This window comes from Carassius auratus, chromosome 35 (genome assembly GCF_003368295.1).
Source record: "Carassius auratus strain Wakin chromosome 35, ASM336829v1, whole genome shotgun sequence".
Taxonomy (NCBI): domain Eukaryota; kingdom Metazoa; phylum Chordata; class Actinopteri; order Cypriniformes; family Cyprinidae; genus Carassius; species Carassius auratus.
Genome location: NC_039277.1, coordinates 13320884 through 13345193, shown reverse-complemented (window position 1 = coordinate 13345193; position 24310 = coordinate 13320884). Strand labels below are relative to the sequence as shown.

General features: G+C 37.8%; 1 protein-coding gene and 1 long non-coding RNA gene across 5 annotated transcripts in view; one reads left to right on the top strand and one right to left on the bottom strand.

Moving 5' to 3' along the window:
- The window catches only part of LOC113054494 (uncharacterized), an 86288-nt gene extending 71087 nt beyond the window's left edge, over positions 1-15201 (top strand). For 2 of the 3 annotated variants that reach the window (XR_003277388.1, XR_003277386.1), the window contains exon 4: positions 14626-15201. This is a non-coding gene — a long non-coding RNA (uncharacterized LOC113054494). The remainder of the gene's footprint in view (positions 1-14625) is intronic. The other variant, XR_003277387.1, reaches the window with a different exon arrangement.
- LOC113054492 (RNA-binding protein Musashi homolog 2-like) overlaps positions 1-24310 on the bottom strand; it is a 152823-nt gene that overhangs the window by 30312 nt on the left and 98201 nt on the right. For both annotated transcript variants that reach the window (XM_026220080.1, XM_026220081.1), the window contains exon 8: positions 4445-4527. In XM_026220080.1, coding sequence (XP_026075865.1) covers positions 4445-4527 — 83 coding nt within the window. The remainder of the gene's footprint in view (positions 1-4444; positions 4528-24310) is intronic.

Here is a 24310-nt window from a genome sequence, read left to right as displayed (position 1 = left end):
TTCCAGAGCATATGCAACAAACAGAGTGAGCGCACCTCCATTCTCCCCAATCAGCTCTGCTCTAGCCAACTGCTAAACGCCCACCATTAAAAAAAAAAAAAAAGGGGGTCAGTTCAATAGTTTACAGGTTAAGGTTAATCAAAGTTAGTCAAATTAAAACTAAAGAAAAACTGCATCACGGACGAGCCGTGCACACTTGCCGCACTCACACAGCCTGTTTCGTAACGCTCCGTTATATTCGCGCTGCCCTGCAACGCAAATCTTCACGAGTGCATCTGGCAGTATAATATGGATGAGGCTCGACGCACGTGCGCAACCGCGTCAGCTCACGCCTGGCTCTGCGTTTAAAATGAATGTAAATTCAGTCTAACAGCTTGCTAATTTAACTTGAATGAAATGAAACATTCAGCACATTTTCCACTTGTTTTTAAAAACCCAAATACAGTGTAACATACAGTATGTAATACTTTAATAATTGACTAAAGAAATACAGTTCTTTATTTGTAAAAATAAAATAAATATTTCCAGTGAAATACAGTGATTAAGTTAATTCTGTAAAAGTAGTTATAACATTATAATCTTGTCTGCTGAAAAAAAAAATTAAGATATATAGAAGCCCTCCCAAACCACAATTGAAAATTGAATGGATTTCAGAGTTATAATGGGAATTGTATTGGTTTTAATGTAAACTATAATGGTGTCTATTTGACAGATTCTGTTGGTGGGATGTGATCTGGCAGATGGCAATCAATAGAACAACCGTAATTCCTATTGGAATGATGCTAAAAACAAAAAGGAATTTTGTAATGTTTTAATGGAAACTGTAAGAATTTCTGTGTTCTTTTTTTTCAGCAGGTTAATGATACTGTGCTGCACATTGACATTATTGAGCTGAAGCTTGACTTTGAAAATGTAAAATCGCAAATCAAATCGCAATCGCAATATCTGTCAAAACAAAACAAAAAATCGCAATTAGATATTTTCACCATATCGCACAGCCCTACAGCATGTGCATAACAACAGGTCTAATTCTGGACCGCAAACACTCATCTAGACATACATCATCTAGGAGATAAACATCACAGACAGGTTGTCTGAAAAGGGTTTCTCAAACTCATTTTAACTCAAGGACCTCCTTCATAAGCCCAAACTTAAACTAAGACTTAAAGTATTAGCTGGCTACCTGCGCTACATACTGTATATTAAACAGGCAGTACGATATCAGTAAGCCATTTCATTAATACAACCATCTCTGCACACATGTGCATGACTATTCAAAATAATCATCCAAACTTTTTAGTTTATCAATTCATTTTCAACATGGTTTGGCATATATTCAGTGAGGGTACTAATCAAAAAATTGGGATGAAATTTTATAGTATTATAATTATGTTTCTACTCCAATTTGGTGCTGAATTGTAAACATTTAGATGGTGGCTGTAATTACGGGCAAAGCACCGAAGGTGTTAATTTACTTCTTGTAGCTCAAAACATTTTCGGTTTGAATATTACTAATATAAAAAATTAAATAAATCTACCTGTCAAGAATCAAGAATCAGACACATAATGCCTCAGATTCACATATTTGTTAAGTACATTTCAAAATCCAAACAGAGTGAGGAAAAAGAAAAGTTAAATCTGCTTCTCTCTGTGCTGTAATTGGCCAGCAGCTTCTGAACAAAATAGATAAGTCAGATCAAATTTCTGCCTTATTTTCCACTTTATATATAAAAAAGGATCAACAATTACACGTTGCGTAATAAAATCTACAAGCACTTCTGTCAAACACAGTATGAGTCAATTTATAGGCACTACTGGTTCCTTTGATCTACTGAAACAGAAATAGCACAGTGGAGTTGTTCAGTTTTCTGTCTGATGGTGGTCTGTTATTGCAAAACCAAATATCAGATTTACCTGTCCCTGATGGCCAGTTCACATAAGGGATGATAACTATAATGATAATTAAGTTTTAATATTCAAGAATAGGGATATCCAAACCACAACTATAACATTAATGACACACCAAAGAGGAACCATATCATTGGAATCACTTTCAGAATAAATTTCTTCCATCTGAACCATAAAAACATTGACCAATCAGAATCTATCCTGTTTTAAAGAGCTTGTGCATTCAAAATGGTAGGCAAAATTACTCCATGTCAGAAAGTTAAGGACTGCAGGAAAGAGAGAAGAAACTCTTCATGTCCTGAAAAGAGACAGCAGGACTAATCAGACTTAAAAAGCCGGTGAATTGATGGAGAATCCTCCTCTTGTTCACTTTCTGAGATCTTTCTGTATGTGTGCTGTAGATGGACACCCAGACAGAAAGGTTCACCATCACATGGTGTGTGTGCGGTGATAGACACAAGGTTTCTCTGGATCAGGGAGGAGTCCACATCTTTTGCTCTCTTACTGACTGTAAATAACATCTAGTTATTGGAAAGTAAAATCTGAACAGGAAGCTTGAAGTACTGTGGTGGTGGAGTTTTCATATAAGATAATTTCAATAATAATATAAAATGTAGGTATTCATTTAAAAAGAATACATTTTAACGGTGTTATTAAATAAGTGTTATAAAAGATTAAGTCAAAGGTATTCTAACTATAAAAATGGGAAACGAGGATGCAAAATAAAATATACAATTTTATTTGTATTTTTTTTACCTAGTCTGGATTGACACAAACAGTGATATAAGATTTTGATCATAACGCTCACCTACGGCAGTGTACTCTGGTTCAGACCAAAAAATCAAACCAAGTGTGAAAACAGCCTCAATCTCATGTGGCTCCACTGCTGAGCAAAGCAAACAGGTCTCACCAATTCCCATAAATAAACAGCCTATTCTACCATTACAGTTATTTACCCTATATTAACGGTCTGCACTGTTCTTATAAAGTGACAGTGAATGGATGGCAGGAGAGATAATCAGAACAGAAATGAGTGGTCCTACAGCCGTTTGAACAACAGAACCACATGATTGACTATCACAGAAAAATCGATTGCATGGTTCTGTGCTCATGGATTTGTCTCTGGGCTCAGGAACAACTTGTCTGTGACAGAAAAAGATCTTGAGGGGTTTGATCCTCTCCTTTTGTAGGATAGTTTGATGAATAGAAAGTAAAAAAAAAAAAAAAAGCATTTATTTAAAATAGAAACCTTTTAGAATATTATAAATGTCCTTGCTAAATAAAATAATAAATGTGACCCTGGAACACAAAACTTAAGTGTCAATTTTTCACAATTTAGATTTATACATAATCTGAAAGCTGAATAAATAAGCTTTCCATAGATGTATAGTTTAATAGGATCGGACGATATTTGGCCGAGACACAACTATTTGAAAATCTGGAATCTGAGGGTGCAAAAAAATCAAAATACTGAGAAAATCACCTTTGAAGTTGTCCAAATGAATTCTTAGCAAGGCATATTACTAATAAATCATTTAGTTTTGATATATTTACGGTATAAAATTGACAAAATATCTTCATGGAACATGATCTTTACTTAATATCCTAATGATTTTTGGCATAAAAAAAAACATTGACCTATACAATGTCTTTTTTCCAATTGCTAAAAATGATCGGTCGCGTGTCTAATAACTGCTGTCCGGGGGATGCATTTTATTTCCAGTCCCCAAGTACTTTTTCAGAAGTTAGCTCTGTGGCTAGTTAGCTGTTCATTTTTGTTTGTAGAAACAAAATTGTATCGCTACACATGTTTGACAGCTCTGGCGTGACGAGACGCGTAAAAACATTGTATTAAAAACGCTGTGCGTTCGTTTGTCGACAGCGTAAAAGTTGCGAGTGAGAGCCGAGATTTCTTTCAGTGATACAGTGTTGAACGGGATTTGTCCCCCACGTGTTCCCTCAACCACAAAAAACTAAACAATTAATTAACATTATTAATGCGTACGAAAACTGTTTCGAATATCGCAAAAAAGGTTTCTGTGCATTGAAAAAGTTCAGTGCAGTATATCATCCAGTTGGGCTGCAGAGTTGAGAGAATGAGCTACTTCAGTCTGTGGTTGGCCCACATAAGGCTAAGACTTTCTAATTTCAAGGAAAGACATTTATTTGCAAGCTGAAAGCTAACACTGGCAGCCCATCTGCCAATACTGGGAGGCCTGTGGGGTGATAATCCTGATTTAATGAACTCAACATGTGCCAGTTACCTTTCATCCTCTCTCTCTCTTTTTAGTCCCGTAAGTCATGATGCAGACATTTATAAATGAAAAAGGCAGAGGGGAAAGTTTCTGACTCTTTGACTGATCAAAATGTTTTCACACACAATTTCACGCTTTCTGGCCACTGCCCAACACTTTACACTGTTTACACACACTCACAGCGCTTACAACTGCATGCTGTTAGGATTCTGCTAAATGGGAAATAAAATATGAATCCCTCAATCACCTTCAGAAATTGAAAAAACGGGCAAAGCACTTACCATTTTATTATTGATTTCGTGAAAATGAATTTCACAGACTTTCTCTACAATGTCTTCATTCTCAAACGTCACGAAGCCGAAGCCTGTGGAAAGAGAGACAGAAACAGAGGAAGAGTCAGTCGTGTACCTTTTGAACTCAAACTCCGACAGATTTCGGCCTCCGTCAGAGGATTTAGATTTGAATGGACATTGTCTTTTTGAAAGCCGCTGATGAAATCTCTCTTACGACTTGGCAGACGAGGGGGAAATCGGACAGCAGAAAAGCACAAAGACTGTTAATGAGATTCATAGAGCCACATCTGAATTTCATTAAATGTGTTCTGCGGTGCCTTCTTTGAAATTTCACCGTATAACAAGCTCCCGTTTTAATGTAAATGCAGGGCTGGAGATCCCTGAATCCATCTCTGACCGTGGGATTGTCTTTTTTTTTTTCATATTTATGAAATAAGAAGTTTAACCCTTTCGGTTCACCCAGGCTTAACAAGGATTTATCTGTGCTTTTATTATAATGAGAGAAAGAGAATTGCTTTTCTCTACGACTCACAAGGGGAAATGATCTTCTATTCCTAGGTGTTAAGAGGAGGCCAACGGTGAGAACACAAAGGAAAACAAGCAGAGAGGATGATAAACACTTAACTCACTGTTTGTTTATAAAGACAGGATGCTCTTTCAGTCTCACAAACACCATTCTGATCATTTCGCAAGAGCTGTGTGCTAGAGAGACTCAAAGAAAAGTGGAGGATCGATTGAAATAGAGACTGTAAAAGTGTGTTCAGATGCTGCTAATGGCTGGTGTTTGTGTATTTGTGTAGTTTAGCAGAGATCAGACAGACCTTGAATGAATCATGTGCTTTCTACATACTGTACACACTCACACCTACACAAATGTTACAGCTGATGAGGGAAAAAGCACAAATGACTACACATAAAAATTATAAATAAAAATTAAATAAAAGACTTTTTATTTAAAAAATAAAAATAAAATCTAAATTACTTTATAGAAATGTTTCAAAATTGTTTCAATGTTTTTCCTAAAATTCATTAAATGAAATTTAACCGAGCAATACATTAAAGATTCTGTGCTATGAAAAGTATCCTCCGAGCGAAATTTTTTTTTTTCGTTTCTGAGAAAGAGAGCTGTTTTGTACGTCCTGCGCATACAGAAGGAAACAACCGCCAAAGTCTTGCCTTCCACACAAGAAAACTGCTGCAGTCTTTTTTTCAAAGGCAGTGCTGCATTTTGTCCTGAACATAATTCTTATCTCCACCTTTTAAAAGATGAAAGGTTTACACAGGGCTATTCTCTCCTTCAGCAGTCAGTCGGGGCGTCAGAATAAAAGCGTGAGGTCAAAGGTCAAGCACAGCAGACTGTAGCAACATGTGGATGCTCCAGTGATATGAGGAGATAACAGACCATAGGTCACAATCACACACTACTCTGAGAGAAAGAGAGGACACACACTCATAACACAGGACTGTGCAGTGTTTGATGATAATTCACAGCCCATTTCATATGCAAAGAGGTTAGCCAATCGTAGCAGACCAAGGGCCCTATAAAACACCCAGCACAATGCGATGCAAGGCGCAGTGCAAGTGTGCTTGCTAGTTTCAGTCTGGCACTGTTCGCATTTTCCCATCCAGTGCCATGTCGTTTAATTAGCAAATGCATTTGCGCCCATGGGCATGCTGGTCTAAAAAAGAGGTGTGTTCAGGCGCAATCCTATGTTAAGGAGCTGAAAATGGACTGCACCATAGACCAACTCAAGCCTGGTCTAAAGTTGGCGAAATGTTTTTTCTTTGTTATTTAAAGAGTGTGTTAGTATAGGCGGGTCCGCAATGCGCATACATGCTGCTTATTAAACACAGGGACGCACAGCAGCACACAAACATGCCAAACATTAAAAATTAAAGGATTGCAATGCATAAGATTTTTTTGTAGGCTAATTAAATATATATATATAAGCCTACATGTCATAATGGATAGTCATTGCATGTATCAGAACTAGGCTATTTGCTCGCACACGAGCAGCTCCATTTCATCTCGGAGAAGCGTTCTGTCTTTGCGCTTGCCAAATTCCACCTTGTAAATATCAAATCCGTCATGGCACAAGCGCAACTGGCTCTTGAAGGGAATGGAAGATGAGACTCTGATTGGTTTATTGCATGGTACGCCCAAAAAAACACCCATTACTCATTAAGAGAATAGGGACAACCCGTTTAGACCATGTGCCTTGGTGCACCAACCATTTTTCCGTCGTCAAAATAGCAAAAGTGGATTTGGACACGGCCTGAGTGCACCTGCGCCGTGCACTTTACAATTTGAGTTTAGATGGTTAAAACAGGGCCCCTAATTTGCATACATAAGCAAGTTGTATTCACAATGACAATAGCCACTTGAAGTCGTACTGTTTGATGCACTGCACTGCAGCTTTAAAGGAAACCAATCAAAAACATCATTGCTCATTTGCATAAAGTTGAACTTTCACTCATGTCACTTCAAATCTCCAACTCAATGCAAATTGCTTTTGGTCTGAACATCTATCTCTCTGTTCTTTCTCTGCTCTTAAAGAAGCAGCTTTTGTCACTTTGCTAATATTGAGAGCAGAAGTGTATGTGTGTCTGTTGCCTGGAGGGTGATCTTGAAAACGGAGAAGAAAAGATTGTTGACAAATCAGCCATCAGGAGCCATTTGTCACTGCAGATTTCAGACAGAACACAAATACACCTGCGCTCTCTAGAAAACTCTCACGTCACAGTGTGACCACAACACCCAGGCACTGCTAAATCTGGGCAAACTCCTTGGCTTCAAGGCATCATGTGATTCCATCAGGAGTCTGAAGGGGGCAGTGCTGTGATGACTGAGTCTCTGGCTCTGGGACAGTCTGACCTCTGTGTTAACAAAACGCCCACTCACTTTCGTACACTTACGATCACGCGCACACACACCACAGAGCGTCGTCCAAGTCTCAGCACACCCTGAAGAGCCAACACTTCAGAGAAGAAACATATGCTCATCTCAGCTGAGTGTGGCATTCGCTCAGTTCCCTGGTGTGGCGGCTCCCTGAGCTTCATTCGCTCAGACAGATGTGAGAGAATCTGGAAAAGAATTGAGGCTGATGTCTCTGTTTTACTTAATGATGACGCAAACTCGTCCAACTACGGAACAAAATAAGACAGATCTCTCTGGTGGCAAACACGCAGACACTAGTCTCAGCTTCAGATTTGGACTGTCTAATGCATTTATTCTAATGCATGCAAAAAAACTATTTAAAAACTAATTGGTTGGCTTTATTTCAAGGAGTAAGGTACACAGGTTTTCACTGGTCTACTAGAAAAACAAAACCGTGTGTACAGTGGCTGCTACAAGGGCTTCCAACACCAAATATCAGTAAACTCTCAAGAGGTGCACAAAAGCAAGCAAACAGGAAATGGCTAATCAAAATTGAGTTTATAAAATAATTCTCACTTTAGAAAAGAAAATTGTGACCTCAAAGTCTACAAGCATTTTCCAATAATATCTTTGCCATTGTTTATAGATATTAAAGATATATAACCTTCATGATTATTTGGAGATTTTTTTTATTTACTACAGCAGACAGTAATGGATTTACATTAGCCAGTATCTGATATAAAAACTTTCCTACTTAAGTGGGAGAGCATTGTGTTAGCAGCGCAAGGTTGTGGGTTCAATTCACAGGGAACACACTTTAGGTAAAAAATGTTAGCCTGAATGCACTGTAAGTCACTTTGTATAAAAGCATCTGCTAAATGCATAAATGTAAATGTAATGTAATATATATATATAATTTGTGTGTATGTGTGTGTTTGTGTGAATATATCATATATTCACTCACAAACACACACGCATGCATACATACATACAATATGTACATGCATGCACAAAATGCATCATACATTCAAAATCAACACTGGTGCTTTTTTCCTAATTTTACATTTAGATTACCTTTGCCACCTCAAAACAACACACACAACAAAACTATAATAATTTAATAACACATAATATTTAGCAAATCATGACTTTTTTATACTGTACATTATATGTTGTGATGCCTAGATTCATTTATAGCATATAAAATGAGTGATATTTTTTTAAGTGTACTATTTGTATAGTATTGTATCTGTTTCACAAATAATTAATTAGAAATGTACAGGTATTATATATGCCTCTTATAACAACAGAGTATGTTTAACTGCTAAACTTCATCTCTGACTGTGGTCATTTTGGTTCAAGTATCTCTCCTTACAGGACAGAGGACACGGCCCACCACATGTGTCCAACAGGATGCTAATGATTTCTCCCCATGCAGTGTAATACAAGACGGATCGTCCTGTGTGTGTAATGGATCTCCATACCTCCATACCAGTGTTTATTAGATTTCTCTCTCCCATCTGACTATACTTACACTAAACTCCTGCTATTAGCCGTGTCGAGTGTGTGTTTTTGAGCGTCACTCTGATGTGCTTTAACAGATTTCAGCTTTTTGGTATCTTAATGAGCACACTGGCCAACTTATGTGTGTTTCAGTAAATGTGCTTGGGGGGCTGTTTAGCATTTAGCTCAATTTAAAAAATGAGGGAGAGAGAGAGAGCCGACGTTTTCAAATGGAGTCTGACAGCGCATGAACTTTAACTGCTGCCACTTTCCCTCTGCCTCATCTTATGCGAGCAAATTATGGTCTTCTAGAACTTTCTCTCTTATGTGCTCTACTTTAAAAACGTCTAACCGCTGCCAGCAGAATCTGCTTTTATGCAAAGATCACTTAATGTCTCATTGATTACGCATTTTAATGGATTTTGCGCTGTGTGGCGAGGAGGAAACCTGGTAACCTGCGAGAGAAAGCTGAACGTGGGCTGATTACTCTCGGATAGCAAGCGTGAGATGCATTTTTGTCAGAGTGGTGCTCTGAAAATGGCTGCTAACATCTCTTACCTCCTGCACCAGTGGACACGGAGTGCTGGAGTCAAAGCAGATTGTCTAAGGTGAATAGAAAGTTGTGAGGGAAAGAGAGAGAGAGAGAGAGAGGTGTTGATTGTCCTCAGAGCCACTGTTGGTCTTAATAACTGTGGATGGCTGGTGCTTTAGCCATCTGCTGTGCTGAAGAGGCCCTGGGGGGGGTGAGCACAGCAGGAATTATGGAGGTCATACTGCAGGGCTGAAGGGTCAACAGCACTGAGGACAGAACTGAACTGGTGTTGGGTTTCGTTTCGAACCACACACACACACACACACACACTAATGCAAGAGGACATTTGAGATACTGTATGCATAGTCTTATAAAGCCAGACTCGGTGGACCAAATCTAGTCCACCTTGCAGATCTGTCTTACCAAGAACCATACTTAAACTGACACACTGCTGTTTGTTATTAAAACTTGAAACATAAAAAAAAAGAAAATTAATTTAAATGCTAAGAGTGAATTTAAACATCACAACATTATAACGTCAAGTATTCAACCTTTCAGAGAGTCCTTGAATATGATTGGTCTGTTTTTCTGTATTCGTGCAGTTACTCTTTCAGATGGTTACATTGTTATACCAGTAGATGGCCACAAGTAACTGTGTTTATCAGTCATAAAGTTATTTATTCAAGCAATTCACTCAAAAACACTGATTTATTTATGAATTAAATAAGTGACTGTCTTCATGAGTGAGTCACTTGCTCCTTTCACACTGCGATTCCAGAAAATACACGAGTAATGTGTCCCGGCAATTGTTCCCGGGTCGCTACATTTTGCACTTTCAAACTGCCAGTGATTACCCGGAATATGTGTGTGTGTTCACACACAACCTGTAAAGGTCCCGTAAAGACATGTGACATCAGGATTTTACGTGTAATGTATGAGACGAAAACGCTAGGCACATTAACTTTCACTTAAGCTAGTGAACGATCTCAGCTTCAGCGCAGAAAGTGAGGAAAGAACTGATCTCTGCTTCATTACAGTTTGTACATATTTTTTTTTTCATCGCTAACGTTGATTTGCCTGGTAAACACTTGAAACACCTGGTAAAAAAAAGTTGCGCGATAACTTGCGTCATCACTACGAAATACCCTTTACGGGATTTAATTCTGGCTTTTGTTCACACAATGCTCGTTCCAGGACTGAACCCAGCAATGTTACTACACTGTAAAACCGAACAGTGAAATTAATCAAATGAAATTAGTTAATTGCACTCAAATAATAACGAAAGTTCATTGGACTTAATTTAAATAAGTTCTGTTAACTCAAAAATTTGTTGTAGTGAGGTGAACTTAAAATGATTGTGTTTTCTAGTTCCCAGCATGCTTTGCATCAGAAAACAAGGAAAATAAATTTAGAAATTAAGTGTTATTTTGTGTGTTTTTACACAAGATTAACATAGAGGGACATAAGTTAATACATAAATGTTGTGTTATATTAGATTTTACAAAGGTTTATGTTATGTTGGATTTGTAGTGTTACCGTTGTGGTGAAGAGTAGAGCCTGTGGTTAGACTGAGGATGGACAGCAAAAGCCTAATTTAGAGTGTATTTCCCACATTATAGGAGTTGAAAAATAGATAAAATTATGAGTGAATTACTCCCTAATTATAAGTTCAGAAATATAATTATTTAAGATAACTCTGAGATAATTTAAGGCAACTGGAATAAATTTTTTTAAGTTTGTGTAAACTTAAAACATTTAAAAACATCACTTAAATGTTTTTGTGTAATCTGTTACAAAATATTTTTTGAGTTCTGTGAACTTATCAGGGTTTACAGTGTAGGTTCCCGACCTGGGATCAATCCCGGGACGTGTATGCTGCAAGGGACTGCATAAATCATATACTTTGTACCTACTACATAGGTAATTCTTTTGAATAAGTAACAAAGTTTTACTCCTCAGATTCATTCAGGTACAAAACAAGTTATTGGTTTATGAATAAATCACTTAGTTTCACAACTGATTCACCAAGGAACAACTATTTTCTTGTGCCTACATATCAAACAACATCAGTGCTAATATTCAGACATTCATAATTCATGTTTGTGTGATATTACTTGTACATACTATATTAGTATGAAAAATGCATAATATTTTTGAGACTTGCTAAAGATAACATTTTATAGTATTTTTAAAGATTATCTTTTTTAGTCATCTAAAACTCACTTAAAAAAAGTGATATTAATCTAAATCTAAGACTGGTCTTAATCCTGTCCTGAATTCAGAAAGGGCAAGCAGTGATGGTCACCTGCAGATCAGAAGGTACATGACATACATGTTTATCAGACTGACATGTGCTGCTAAACACCCATGACCCTCTCTGTAAATCTAATGCAGAAGACAGGCACTCACATCACTGAAGAAAATGACTGGGACAAAAACAGTGTGAACATCTTCTGAGGAGGAGCAGAAAACAGCAGCAGATATAAATTAATAACGTGGCGGCAGACAGCTCCATTCAGAACAAAACGCTGACGTAACGAGTGTTTTGTTTGAGGATATCAAAAGAGACCAATTACTACGAGAAAAAGAGAGTCAGATGATTTATCAGTGTTGTTACTCTGGCATGTAATGACTGTTTCATTAATAAAAACAAAAGCACAAATGAAAGCAATGGGGCTCAAACAAATCCCCAAATTTTTTTTTTTCAAGGAATCCTCTGCGATGAGCTCCTCTAACCCCACACAGCCTGAGAGTATTAACTGTGCTTTTGGCCGTCGGCTCCACTGACTTTATTCAACATCAGACCTGTGGCCCCAACAGCCAATTAAAAGAGAGAGAGAGAGAGAGAGAGAGAGAGAGAGAGAAAGAGAGCCTTGAGTGTTTTTTCACCTGAAAACCCTCCAGTGAATCCAAGCCATTAAAAGAGGATAGCTACATCAGCTCAGATCAGAACATGGATAAATAACGGCTTCCATAGACGTTTACTCAACACACACACACACACGAACACACATGGTCCTGTTTCACACCGATGCCTGTTTTGATCAGTGTTTCTTTTCCAGTGTGATTGCCAGTGTATGATGTTCAAAAATCAATCTGAAATGTCATTCATGGGATTAACTACTTTATATTTTGTGTATGCAGATGCGTGTTTGTGTGCATCTAGGGTAGTGGAGGACAAAAAGGTAAAATCTTGCTGCTTTACTGGTTTTATTTACTGTATGCCTTGCTTTCAGGAAATGTGTGCTTGTGGCCTTCAGCTTGCTAATTCCCTATTCATTTAATGGATACTTCAGTTCATCTTAGCTTTCCATACTGTTAGGTTTAATCTGTATGTTCTAGACCTCTTAGTGAAAGCTACATGAGTTGAAAGTGACAGCTTTTCCATTCATGTTTTTGTGCTTTTACACAATGTTTCAGGGGTCCGAAAGTGTGACATAAATAGGGCTGAGTACCGAACTTCGATGCCTTTATGGTACAGAACGAAAAACTTCGATACTATGAGTATCTAAAAATTATTTATCTTTCGGTGCCAAATTTCGGTTCCAAAAGCCAAGCGTCCATTTTTTTTTTTTTTGCCAAGCGGCTGTGTCTGTGTGAGCTTGTAGCATACGTTGCATGTAAGGACCTAAATTTGCCGTGATTGGCTGTCCACCACCACGTGACGTGACGGGGAGGATTTCTGAAGATACTCGCAGTCACACAACACAGGTGTAGTTGTTCTCTCAAAACATTTACGTTTTACAATGCCAAAGAGGTCTAAAGTGTGGCTACACATTATAAAAGTGGATGCCGAGTCAGCAAAGTGCAACATATGCGATAAGAGTATTGCAACCAAAGCTGCTGTTAATGAAGCATTTGTTTGGATGAGTGTTTTGCCCTCCCTCCCTGTTTAGTTTGGTCTACTCCATTGCGTATCTTGAAACACACCCCCTTTTCACGTCGTCTATAAAACAGAGAGAGACAGATTTATCCGGAACAGCAAATTTCTTTTAGCAGCAGGCCACTGTATACGTTCACTTAAAACATAACCGACTGTGTTTACGAGAATACTTGCAGAGACCATTATTTTGATATAATTGTGTGTATGAGTGAATCCACTTCGGATCATCTTAAAAGGTGGCCTGAGATGAGTTTTCTTTACAATGTGCATGTGAAACAATAGCTGGGTTTCCATTCAAAGTTGCAAATTTAACTTATGCACAAAATTGGAATATCGCACAAAACATTTGTGATCAAGCACCGTTTCCATCCAACGAGTCAAAGAGAACAAAATCATCACTTCCTGATAAACTGGCATGAAACATGATTCTGCTGTTTGGGAATGCAGTTGTTTAATAGTTCTGTAAGGCAATTATACAGAAATACTTTGATGACAGACTTTGCTCAGGCATTTCCAAATGAACATACAGTAACATTTCAGATGCTGTGGAACAAGATCAGTCCACTGGTTAGCCAGGTATTACCGTCCCACAGTGCAAAGTCACATAACCTTTTTGATGCGCTTGGAGGAATTTATTCGCAAAATGCATTTCCAACTCCCATTATTCGCATGAACCCTTTTTTGCACAAGTCAAAAACCACCTCTAGCGAGCATAAAAACATTTTCACGAATTAAGCCATTTTTATTCGAAATTCAGCGTTTCCATCACTCGACTCTGATGCGCAAAATGTGCATAAAAGCAGGGTGATGGAAACCCAGCTAATGTAGATTCACATTCAAATGCCAAATATTTAGACCTGTTAACAGGAATAATGTATACTTGTAGGAAGATAATGACACACAAGAAAAGAAATGAGCAACTTATTCTATGTCTATGGAGATGATAGAATGAGCATATTAAAAACACTTTCAAAAGTCCTCCTTCAGTGCTCTGTGCAAATGAAGGCTTAAGGGTAACCAGACCACCTTGCAGTACCATGTGAAAGTTATGAAATTTACAGATATAACACTAGCATATATAAATGGGTTTAACCCTAGGATGTGAATAGATAAAAAAAATAAGATTCATGTTATTTTTGGTTAATGTTTTTTTTATTTTGCAAAACACAATTAATCAAATGCATTTGCCATGCTATAGGTGTATATGTATATGCGTGTGTGTGTGTACAGGTGTGCATAGGATTTGAAGAAGTTAGATAAAAAAAGCATCTTCAAGGGCCATAAATGCAAAAGCAAAATGCAAATGTGTGTATGTTTTGCAGGTGAGGTGCCTCAAAGAATGATGGGAAACTATTTTATCTGTTTTAATGTAGGTCAGCTAACAGCACAGGCCATCCATTCCTGTGTCCTACTTCCAGACACACACTGCCCTACCTCTCATTTGAGCGAGGCCCCTTCCCAAGAGCATGAGCATAAAAGAAAAAGGAATCGAAAACAAGAGAAAGTAAGAAATCATATAACAAGAACAGCTTTGTTAACTGTATATTCAATATTTACTAATGGTTTAGAGTTCTATCTTTTTAATAAACATAGATTAAAAAGCAAATGTTTAAATTGAACATAAGGTAGAGTTTGATTTCCAACTCCAATTCGACAAAATTGACCCCTCTGCTGTACATGTCCCAGATCCCACAGATTCCACACCTGACACTGCTTCTCGCCAAATGCACATTCACAGCTCTGTTGAGGTTCTCTTGGGCTGGAGTCTCTTTTGAGTGCACAGTTTTTGTGAAGGTCACCGGCAGCTACAGATACCTAACATATTTATTAATTTGAGAAGAGAGGCTTAAGCCACGTTTCCACTGCTGGAACTTTACCCAGGAACTAGGGACTTTGGCCTGGTACTCGGTGTGTTTCCACCACAGGAACCAGGAACTAAAAGTTCCAGGTAAACGTTTCGGGGGCGGGACTTGGGTGCTAAACATCCTGATTGGTTGAGTTCACGCAGCATTGGTTGAGTTCAACCACCATTTATTCGGATCAACATTTTCAAAATATTACTGTTATTGTGTCATGAAATGTAATTTTAAAAGTATTTAAGGCGAGAATGTAGTTGTTTAAAACTCAAATCTGTGGTTTATTTATAAAGACAGCGCCTATTTAAAAATGTGTTTCGCCGATCTCTGAGACAGTCAGCTCCAGGTGATCAGCGAGAGCTCAGTCCTCATGTATCCGCCGAGAGCAGCCTCACCTCGGCTAGACCTTCTGATATGTGCCACTGGCTCTGATGTCTCTTTAGTGGTTAAACATAAAATATATTTAAGTTTTGGGTAAATCTAACAGGTAATCTTTGGTCTGTATTCATTTTATCTACATGTTAAAATGAAAATAAAAAAAGCAAGTTTATATAATATCTCGTTTCATTGTAATGGCTGTATATATACACATATCCCTGAACTAAGTACATTTCTGCAGCTTTTATTATGTTTAAATGAAAACGAAAGGAGGCAGTGGTATTTGATATCATATTTTGTTTTATTGTAAATGTACAGTGAGGAAAATTGCAGTAGTCAAGGCGATGTTATCAAGTACGCTGCTGTTTGCAGAATTACCAGATTTGCATCGTCGTGGACATCACACTACCGAGTCGAATGCGCGAAGTCTGAACTACCAACGATGCAAGTCCAAAATCAGCACATTTTGTTTTGAGGGACGTGCGCAGACCTACGTCACCAGTCTATTTGTTTAATCTTCCCGATACTTTAGACCACAGTGGAAACGCAGAGAGCAGCAGTTCTGGGGGAAAAGAGTTCCAGGGGAAAAAAGTTCCCGGTACAAATGTTCCGGGTAATTTCGGTGGAAACGCTGCATTATTTCAGTAGAACGCAATATGTAATAAATGAACTCTTGAAGTAAAGGGAGATGATGAACAGAAAGAGGATTGACTCTGGATTACAGAAACAGACCATTTGGGGATAGTTTATAGAAGAGATTAGAAACCACAACAGATAGAGAGAATGAGAGGAGATTTACATGAGAGGAAATTAGATGAGAGAAAGAGGGGAGAGGAGAGAGAGAAGTGAAGAAGAAAATTTGGAAAAAAGGGAGATGAGAACAAGAGGATAAGGGAAGGTAAAAGACAAAAAGAGCAGTGAGGTGAGGTGATAATGAGATGAGTGGAGAGGAGAGATGAAAACAGGAGATAAAAATGGAGAAGAAAAGGAGAACTAGAATGATTTGAGCGAAGATGAGACAAAAAGAAGGGGATATGAGACAGTAAGAGGACATGGCTGAGAAAAGAACCAAAAAGGAAATGTTGAGACTAGTGGAGAAGAGAGGAGAATAAAAAGAAGAAGTGGAGAAAATAAGGTAGAGCAGAATACTCCATCTGTGCATTTAGTCTTTCTGTAATTGCATTAGAATTTCAATGGTGCTTTTGAAAAGCACCGAGCGGGAGCAGCCCTCCAGATGAATCAGACGGCGCTGAACATTTAAAGTGAGCCCAACATAAAGTAGCATTGATTAAACTTAATTAGGCTTTTGGTGGGCACTCAGACTACACTGTGTGTGTGTGTGCTGTCGTTTTAAAAGGCACACAATGGATCAGTTCATCTGTAATGAAGAATATTGGCGCTGGCTCTCGTGTTTGTTCGAGGGGGACGCCGGGATGAACCTCTGACACAAATAAAAGGAAGTGATAGTATTTAAGAGTTGTTAGTTTACATGAGTCTGTCTAGTCTTAAACAATACCAATGATTAGAGCAAGAAAACCAAAATTAATTCCATTTTGATGACCAGAGCTGGGCAGAACCAGCCTAGGAAACCGATGGGATGCCTTCGGTTGTTTGAATTCACAGCTCACTGGGTTCGTTCGGATCCCCAGTGGAGTGTAATTGGTATAATTCGTTGGATTAATCAAAATGCGGAGGCCCAGAACTGGGAGGTGCTCCAGTGTGCCACTTAGCAGAGCGTCTGGGATGCAGCCAGGAGGAATTAACTTCGCCACAAAGCTCCGTCTCTCTTACAAGAAGTTTTTTTTTTTTTTCATTTAAACTGATCTGCCTCTCATACTGTGAGATTAGTCAGCACATCACACATAGACACATTACGGCCTCCGAACTACACACAGGATGTGTTTCATGTGTAACAATACGAGGGCCAAACAATACAATGTTTCATCAGGAGTGATGAAATCTCCATGACGTACATGAGGCTCAGCGAGATCTTCATGTTCAGTCTGAGAGATCCTGCAGTCTCTTATGAAGCACATTACTGACAGTGAGAGATCAGCGGTGTGAGAGATGGAAATGTGAGATCACTTGAGTGTCTTCAGAGCTGGTGTGTGTGTGGGCTTTAAATGCCAGCTCTGTCAGGGATCACACTCTTTTCTTCACTGGAAGAAAATAAATCTCTCACTGGTCCATTCCACACCGCCATTGGAGATTCAATGTGCCCATGTTTCTCAAACGAGTGTTAAAAATACGGTAAAAACAAATAATTACAGCAAAGGCATGTAGCATTCAAGAATTTCTCAATGAAGTGATTGCAGATTCAACACAGTTTTTTTTTTCTTTTTTTTGTTAATAATGTTGTTTGATTAATAATACTGATATATACATATAATATAAGATTTACGTTTTTTTTTTTGCTCTTATGCTCACCAAAGCTACATTTATTTGATAAAATACAGCAATAGTTAGTCAAAATAACTTCTATTTCAATATATTTTAAAATGTCATTTATTTATGATGACAAAGATACATTTTCAGCTTTTTTATTTTCCAAAAATGTTTCCTATTATGCTGTTTTGGCACTCAAAAAACATTTATTCATATTATCCATGTTAAAACATTTGCAGTGCTTTATTTGTTTGATTGACAGATGATTTTTCAGGATTACTTGATAGAAGTATTTAAAATGGAAATCTTTTGAAACATTTTAAATGTATTTACCGTCATGTGTGAACAATTGAACGCATCTTTTTTGAAAAGTAAAAAAAAAAAATAAAAAAAAAAATCTTACTGACTTGGGGTTAGGGTTAGATAGTTAAGACAGTTTTATTAAACTGTTATTGGACTTCATTTGTCCAGCCTGTTTGTAATCACAAACCTGTAAGTCAGTATGACACTGCAAAAAGATGTGCGTGTGATTTTATTTTTAGATGTGCGTGTTATTTTGATCTCTGCAGATTAATAAATCTCCACACTCTATTTAGGCTTCTGGGTCAAAAAACAAAACAGACAAACTAACAAAGTGTTGGATTCTTCAGAGAAAGATGAAAGAAAACAAACCTGTGAGGATCCTGTCCTGAGATCCTCACACACAGAGTTAAATTACAGCCAGGTGAAATCACTAAACAAGTCCAGAGCTGCATGCTGCCTCTCAGGTTCAACAATTAGCACTCAAGAGGGACATTTCTGCTAATTAATTCTGAATGTGTAATTAGTGAGAGAAACAGGGAATTTTGAAGAGGTGAGGGAGAAAGAAGTGTGTGTTGAGTGTGTGTTTATGTGGTATACAGCCAGAATTCTCAGGCTATGCATATAACACACAAAAGTAGCCAGAGCTGGTTGAAATCTCCAAACCATGTCCTCAGCCAGATGTGTAACTCTGCAAATGTTAAATACTAGATAGCAAATGTGCACTTTAGCATGCAGACATTTTATTTTATTTTTTTACTTTATGAAGTAGCACAACTGTTTTTAACAATAATAATAAGAAGAATTGTTTCTTGAGCAGCAAATCAGTACATTAGAATGATTTCTGAAGGATCATGTGACATTGAAGACTGGAGACAATTCCGCTTTATCACAGGGATAAATTACATTTTAAAATATATATTAAAAATATATATATTTTAAATTGTATTAGTATTTCACAATATCACTGTTTTACTGTATTTTGATCAAATTAATACAGCCTTTGTTATTGTGATTTCAAAAAAATACTGCTGAACCAACTCTTTCAAATAGAAGTCTATTTTTGCTGTAAATTCAACCAAATTTTTTTTTTACATTAAATAACAATGTAGCAATGCCTACTAAAGCTTAATCCAGTGAATCAAATACTTGACAAATTAACTAATAAATCAAGTTGTATTATTTGAAGCTTCGCATTATGATTGAGGTAAATACTCATATACTCATACTTAAAGTAAAAGCTATACTTAATACAAGACTACAGAGGTAATAACAGTGAATGGATTGCGGTAACGTCACACCATTAACTTTAGCCCTGTGAAATCATCCTGATACTCGTAAAACTCTGTCTCCACCTCTTTTGTTTCAGATGGGTTTGTGTGTAAAAGCCCTAATCATCAACCTGCTGACTTTCTTAGACACACAACCTTTCTAACCATGCCAACCTCATGCTGTTGTAACTCTTGGCTTTGGACATCTTTATCATCTTCAGCAAGAAATCTTTTGGCACAGAAAGCCCTGCAATTGACGTCTTATCAGACCAATCCCTCCGTGTAAAAATAGAAACTGTGTGTATGTGTGAGTGAGAGAGATCTGCATCCATCTCTCAATGACATTCACGCAGCACAAAAAAAATATTTCGGTGTGTAATGAGCCGTCGCCGGTGTGACTGAACAAGGCACTCACACTCACACACATGTTCAGATGTTAATGGTGATTTATTCTAGAAGGGCAGGTATTCATAAAAGCATATACTGGCCTTGTAGGTGGAATGCGTGTATGTGCTGCTCAATCATTTTCAAAAAAGTCTACACAACATATTTTCTATTTGTTTGCTGCAAACAGCATGTTGTCAGTGTCAAGTCAAACTTCTTGGTTCTCATGTTTGACATCTCAATATTTAAATACTATTCATCTATTCATTAACTTGGTCTCTATGATGGATGACAACTATATCACTACCTTGAGGTCTGTACAAATGTCGTAAAGTTACAGTAGCAAAAATGGCTTTTTAATTCTAAGAGTCATAGAGCAAGAAAGGAAAATGGTCCTGAGAATCTAAATTATGGCTCTTCTGGCGAGACAACCCTTTATTAACTGGGTAAGTGAACTTACAAAAACACTGAAGGATAAAGAATAAAATATGATCCTTTACAGTTAAAAGCTCTAAAATAAATAAATCACTGAAGACAGTTTCAACTAAAATAATCAGATCTCCTACAGGTGAGCAGAACCTGCCCATGGCTGCAGCTATGTGTGTTTGTGTGTGACAGATCTGTTGAAGAGGAGGATGGAGAGGCAGGTCTTCATCCTTAAGTCCATCAAACAGCTCTTGACAGCTCTCTCTGGACAAAAGTGTGTGTGTGTGTGTGTACGTACGCGTGCGTGATATGTGAGTGTGTGTCTCTGATAAGGGCCAGTGGGCTGCTTTGTCCTCTAGAGATAAAAGACCTGAAATGAAATCTGAAGACTGAAAGGACACCGGCCTACCCCAATAGCTTAGACCGAGAGAGAAGGAGAGAGGGAAAGAGGAAATGGTCTACTAGAGAAAAAAAGAGAAAGAATGTGTAAGCATCTTAGAGAAAGGAAATGAGAACGAAAGAGTCTTAGGTAACTGTGAAGAGTTTCACAGCTTTTCAATAGTCTACTGAACAGTAGGACCAGAAGCTTCCTGTTGAGTAGATCTGGATTAAACAACTGCTGCACGAACCACTCTCAGCATAATGACAACACACACAAACAGTCTGATATTTACACCTCTCCTAAGAAAAGACTGATGAAACACTGACATGCCATGGGTTACATGCCAGGGTTGAATTAACAATGCTTATTAAATTCCAACTTCGACTTTGAACTGAATATCAATTAGGTAGCAAACAGATGCAGAACTGATTTACATTTTTTAAGTATACTTAAAATTTCTAATTTTAAATTGGAAAAAACAAAACAAACTGAGTGTAAATGTAAATCCTTGTTTGCAAAGGTTGAAAAAGTTGGAAAACAATAATAAAACAAAGAACTGAGAGAATGATTGATACTGCACAGGGAATGAGAGAATAAAAATGATATGCAAAAAGATAGAACAATACATACAGAACAAGTGATAGACAGATTATGAAGAGATGGATAGAATGACTGATAAACAGAACAATAAAACAGAAAAAAACTAAATGATGAAACCGAGAGAACAGAAGAGATTATGTACAGAGAATGATAGTCTAAAATTAGAGAGAATGATATACAGAGAGAACGGCAGAATAAAACATAGAAAGAGAAAGACAATGATAAAACGACAGACAGACAGATAGAGAGAGAGACAGAGAGAGAGAATTACATGAGACACAGAGAGAACAATATATGAAAAGATAGAGTGAAAATGATCAACAGAGAACAGAGGGATATATAAGGAGACAGATCAATATATATACCAGTAAGTGAGCACTTGTGTTTATGTCTATTGTTTTCAGGTTTATGTTTCTCACTATGCTCATGAGACAGTCATTCTACATCTGCACACACAAAGAGGAGGGAAAATGAGTTGCAAATTAATGGATGGACGGACGGATGGATGGAGAGAGAAATGAGAACAAAGAAGCAGAGTAGAAAAGACAAAAAAATGATTTTTTTTAAAGGGACAAAGAAGAGATGTGACATTTACAGAAATAAAAAGATGAAACCAGGATGAGGAAAGAGAGTCTCCTGGGAACACTTCTCCAGAAGATATGAGGGGTGGAGCGCTTTGGGGAAAAAGTGTTACAGAGAGTAAAAGAGAATACTGTGTGTGTGTGCTTGTGTGTTAATGTAGTGCCGATATATATAAAAGCTGCTCCTTCAACTCTGACAGCAGTGAACAGCCCAGCGACTGAGACCTCCCCGCTTCCTCTCCATTCTCACATCACACACGCGTATCAAAGACTCTCTGTGATGTGCCGTGATTCCTGCCACACTGAGAGAGACAGAGGATGGGTACGCTCAGAGAGAGACGGGTGGACGAATACACTGAACACTCCTGATTCTGAACACATGGTAAAACATGCCCTGCTGCTCTGAGATCAGTGTATGAGACAAACTAGCTGATCGTCCTCACTTGAGCAAAGAACTTAATTTAATATTCACGTCTCAAACTCTCCATCAATGCATACACTCAAGCCACTTATTAGCTGCTCTGGTTTCCTGTCTGAAAAAACAGATGAGTGGAGAGTGTCCTCATCAAAATGTAAATGACAACAATGGGGATCCCAAAGACTACACATGCATATATAAGGCCCGTGAGCCCGTCAATCTAATTCAAACCCCAGACAAGCGTGCGACAGAAGCAATCGTGCAGGAGAAATCAGATTCACGTTCAGCTCGATTAGCAGCGCGTCACCATCGCCATGCCAACAGCAATCAACGTGCCGATGAGAGATAAAATGTAAAAATGATTGACAGCCTGTCAGATCAGCTCATCTTTGCTAAATATTACGGTTATCAACAATAGAGTGAGTTTTAACTCTCCTTCAAAAGAGCTGTGCGAGTTGTGTGAAGATGCAATTATGGATCCAGAATTAGATTCCTAGGAAAATCAAGGCTGTTAAATGTTAAATCTAAGTACCTAAGTGAGAAAAGCTGTTAGTTAGCGACAGTCTGACAGCTCTGAGGAGCATAGCAGGGCTTTACTTGGAGTGAGTGCAACTCCTGAGGTTTGGATCTGATCAAAATTTTCTGCCAGAGTTCAGGTCTAGATGAGCTGATAAGTGCGGTCCAATCCTCCCGATTCATATTCATCTGACACGTTTGGCTCACTGAAGACTCCGCAATCCAGCTCTCTCAGATCTACTCAAAGATTTCCAGCTCCTCTTGTGGGATTGAGATGTGTGTTAAACATTCATTTATTGTTCCAAGACAGATAAAATAAAAGAGGATTTTCAGCTGGACAAACATGAGAGAATTGAAAGGGTTTAAACTAGGGCTGTCAAATTTAAAACTAACTAAATATATATTTAACAAATAGATATATTTAATTCAGCTAACACTTACCTAATTTGACCACTGCGTTCAATACGCACTCATTAAAACACCATTAATAAAATGATGAGCTAATAAATTTATAAATTAAACTGTTGAAAATGTTTTTTGCAGTCTTTATACAGAAGATTTTAACATGCATATATAAATTATAGTGTATACATTAAATATTTGTATGCTTATTTATTATTTATTTGATAGATTATTTCTTAGTAATTTATTACTAATTACCATTTTTGTTTCCTGAGGCAAATAAGCTCTAATAACAGCTCTAGTTCAAACTTTAAAACGGCCAAATATATTTGATTTTCATATATCATCTGGTCAATGTTCCTTTTTTTGTGATACTTTGGCACGACTTAAAGAAAAATATTGCGAAAGAAGTCAAGGAATAAGATGCTGACAGGAGGTGTGTAGTTTCTCTCTCTTGGCTGAAGGACGGAAACAGCTGTAGTGATGCTCACTGCATTAGAAATTTATAAGATTCGCCATGAAAAGCTGCCAGCACTTGTTTAATAAGAAAGCAGTTCCCTGCAGACTAAATGCACATTTCCACTGCCTAATATTTACAGACTCCTTGATCAACAGACGGACCGTAGGTTTGCACTCAAAACAGACAAACACTATTTATTATTTGGCAGCTGTGTAGTCCTGGACAATGTCACGACCGCTGTCCACTTAGTAGAGAACGCGTGTTGGACAAAACCTTTCAGAGGACAGTCTGTGATCTAAGAGCCACTGGCTTTTCCAAATACAAGTCGAGCTCATGTTGAAGAATAACAGAGCAGGAAGATGGATCTTTTCCCCTGAAGGAAACATTCCAGGCTGCTCAATGTGAAATTCAATGCAACAACACCAAAAAAATGGAAGCAGATTTCCTGGATGTGTCAAAAACATCTCAAAATATACACTAGCTTATACTTCAAATCCAGGTCGCATACGTGTAGATCAACACGTAGCATGGACATAGTATTTGTGTCTGTTAATAGAATGTATTTCCTCCCAAAGAACACGTAAAGTAAATCTTTCTGATGGCAAATCTTGAAATCAGTGGACATGGATTTGATACGGCACGCTGGACAGGTCAGTATGCTATTAGTAGATATAGCACACACATTCAGAATAAGACAGG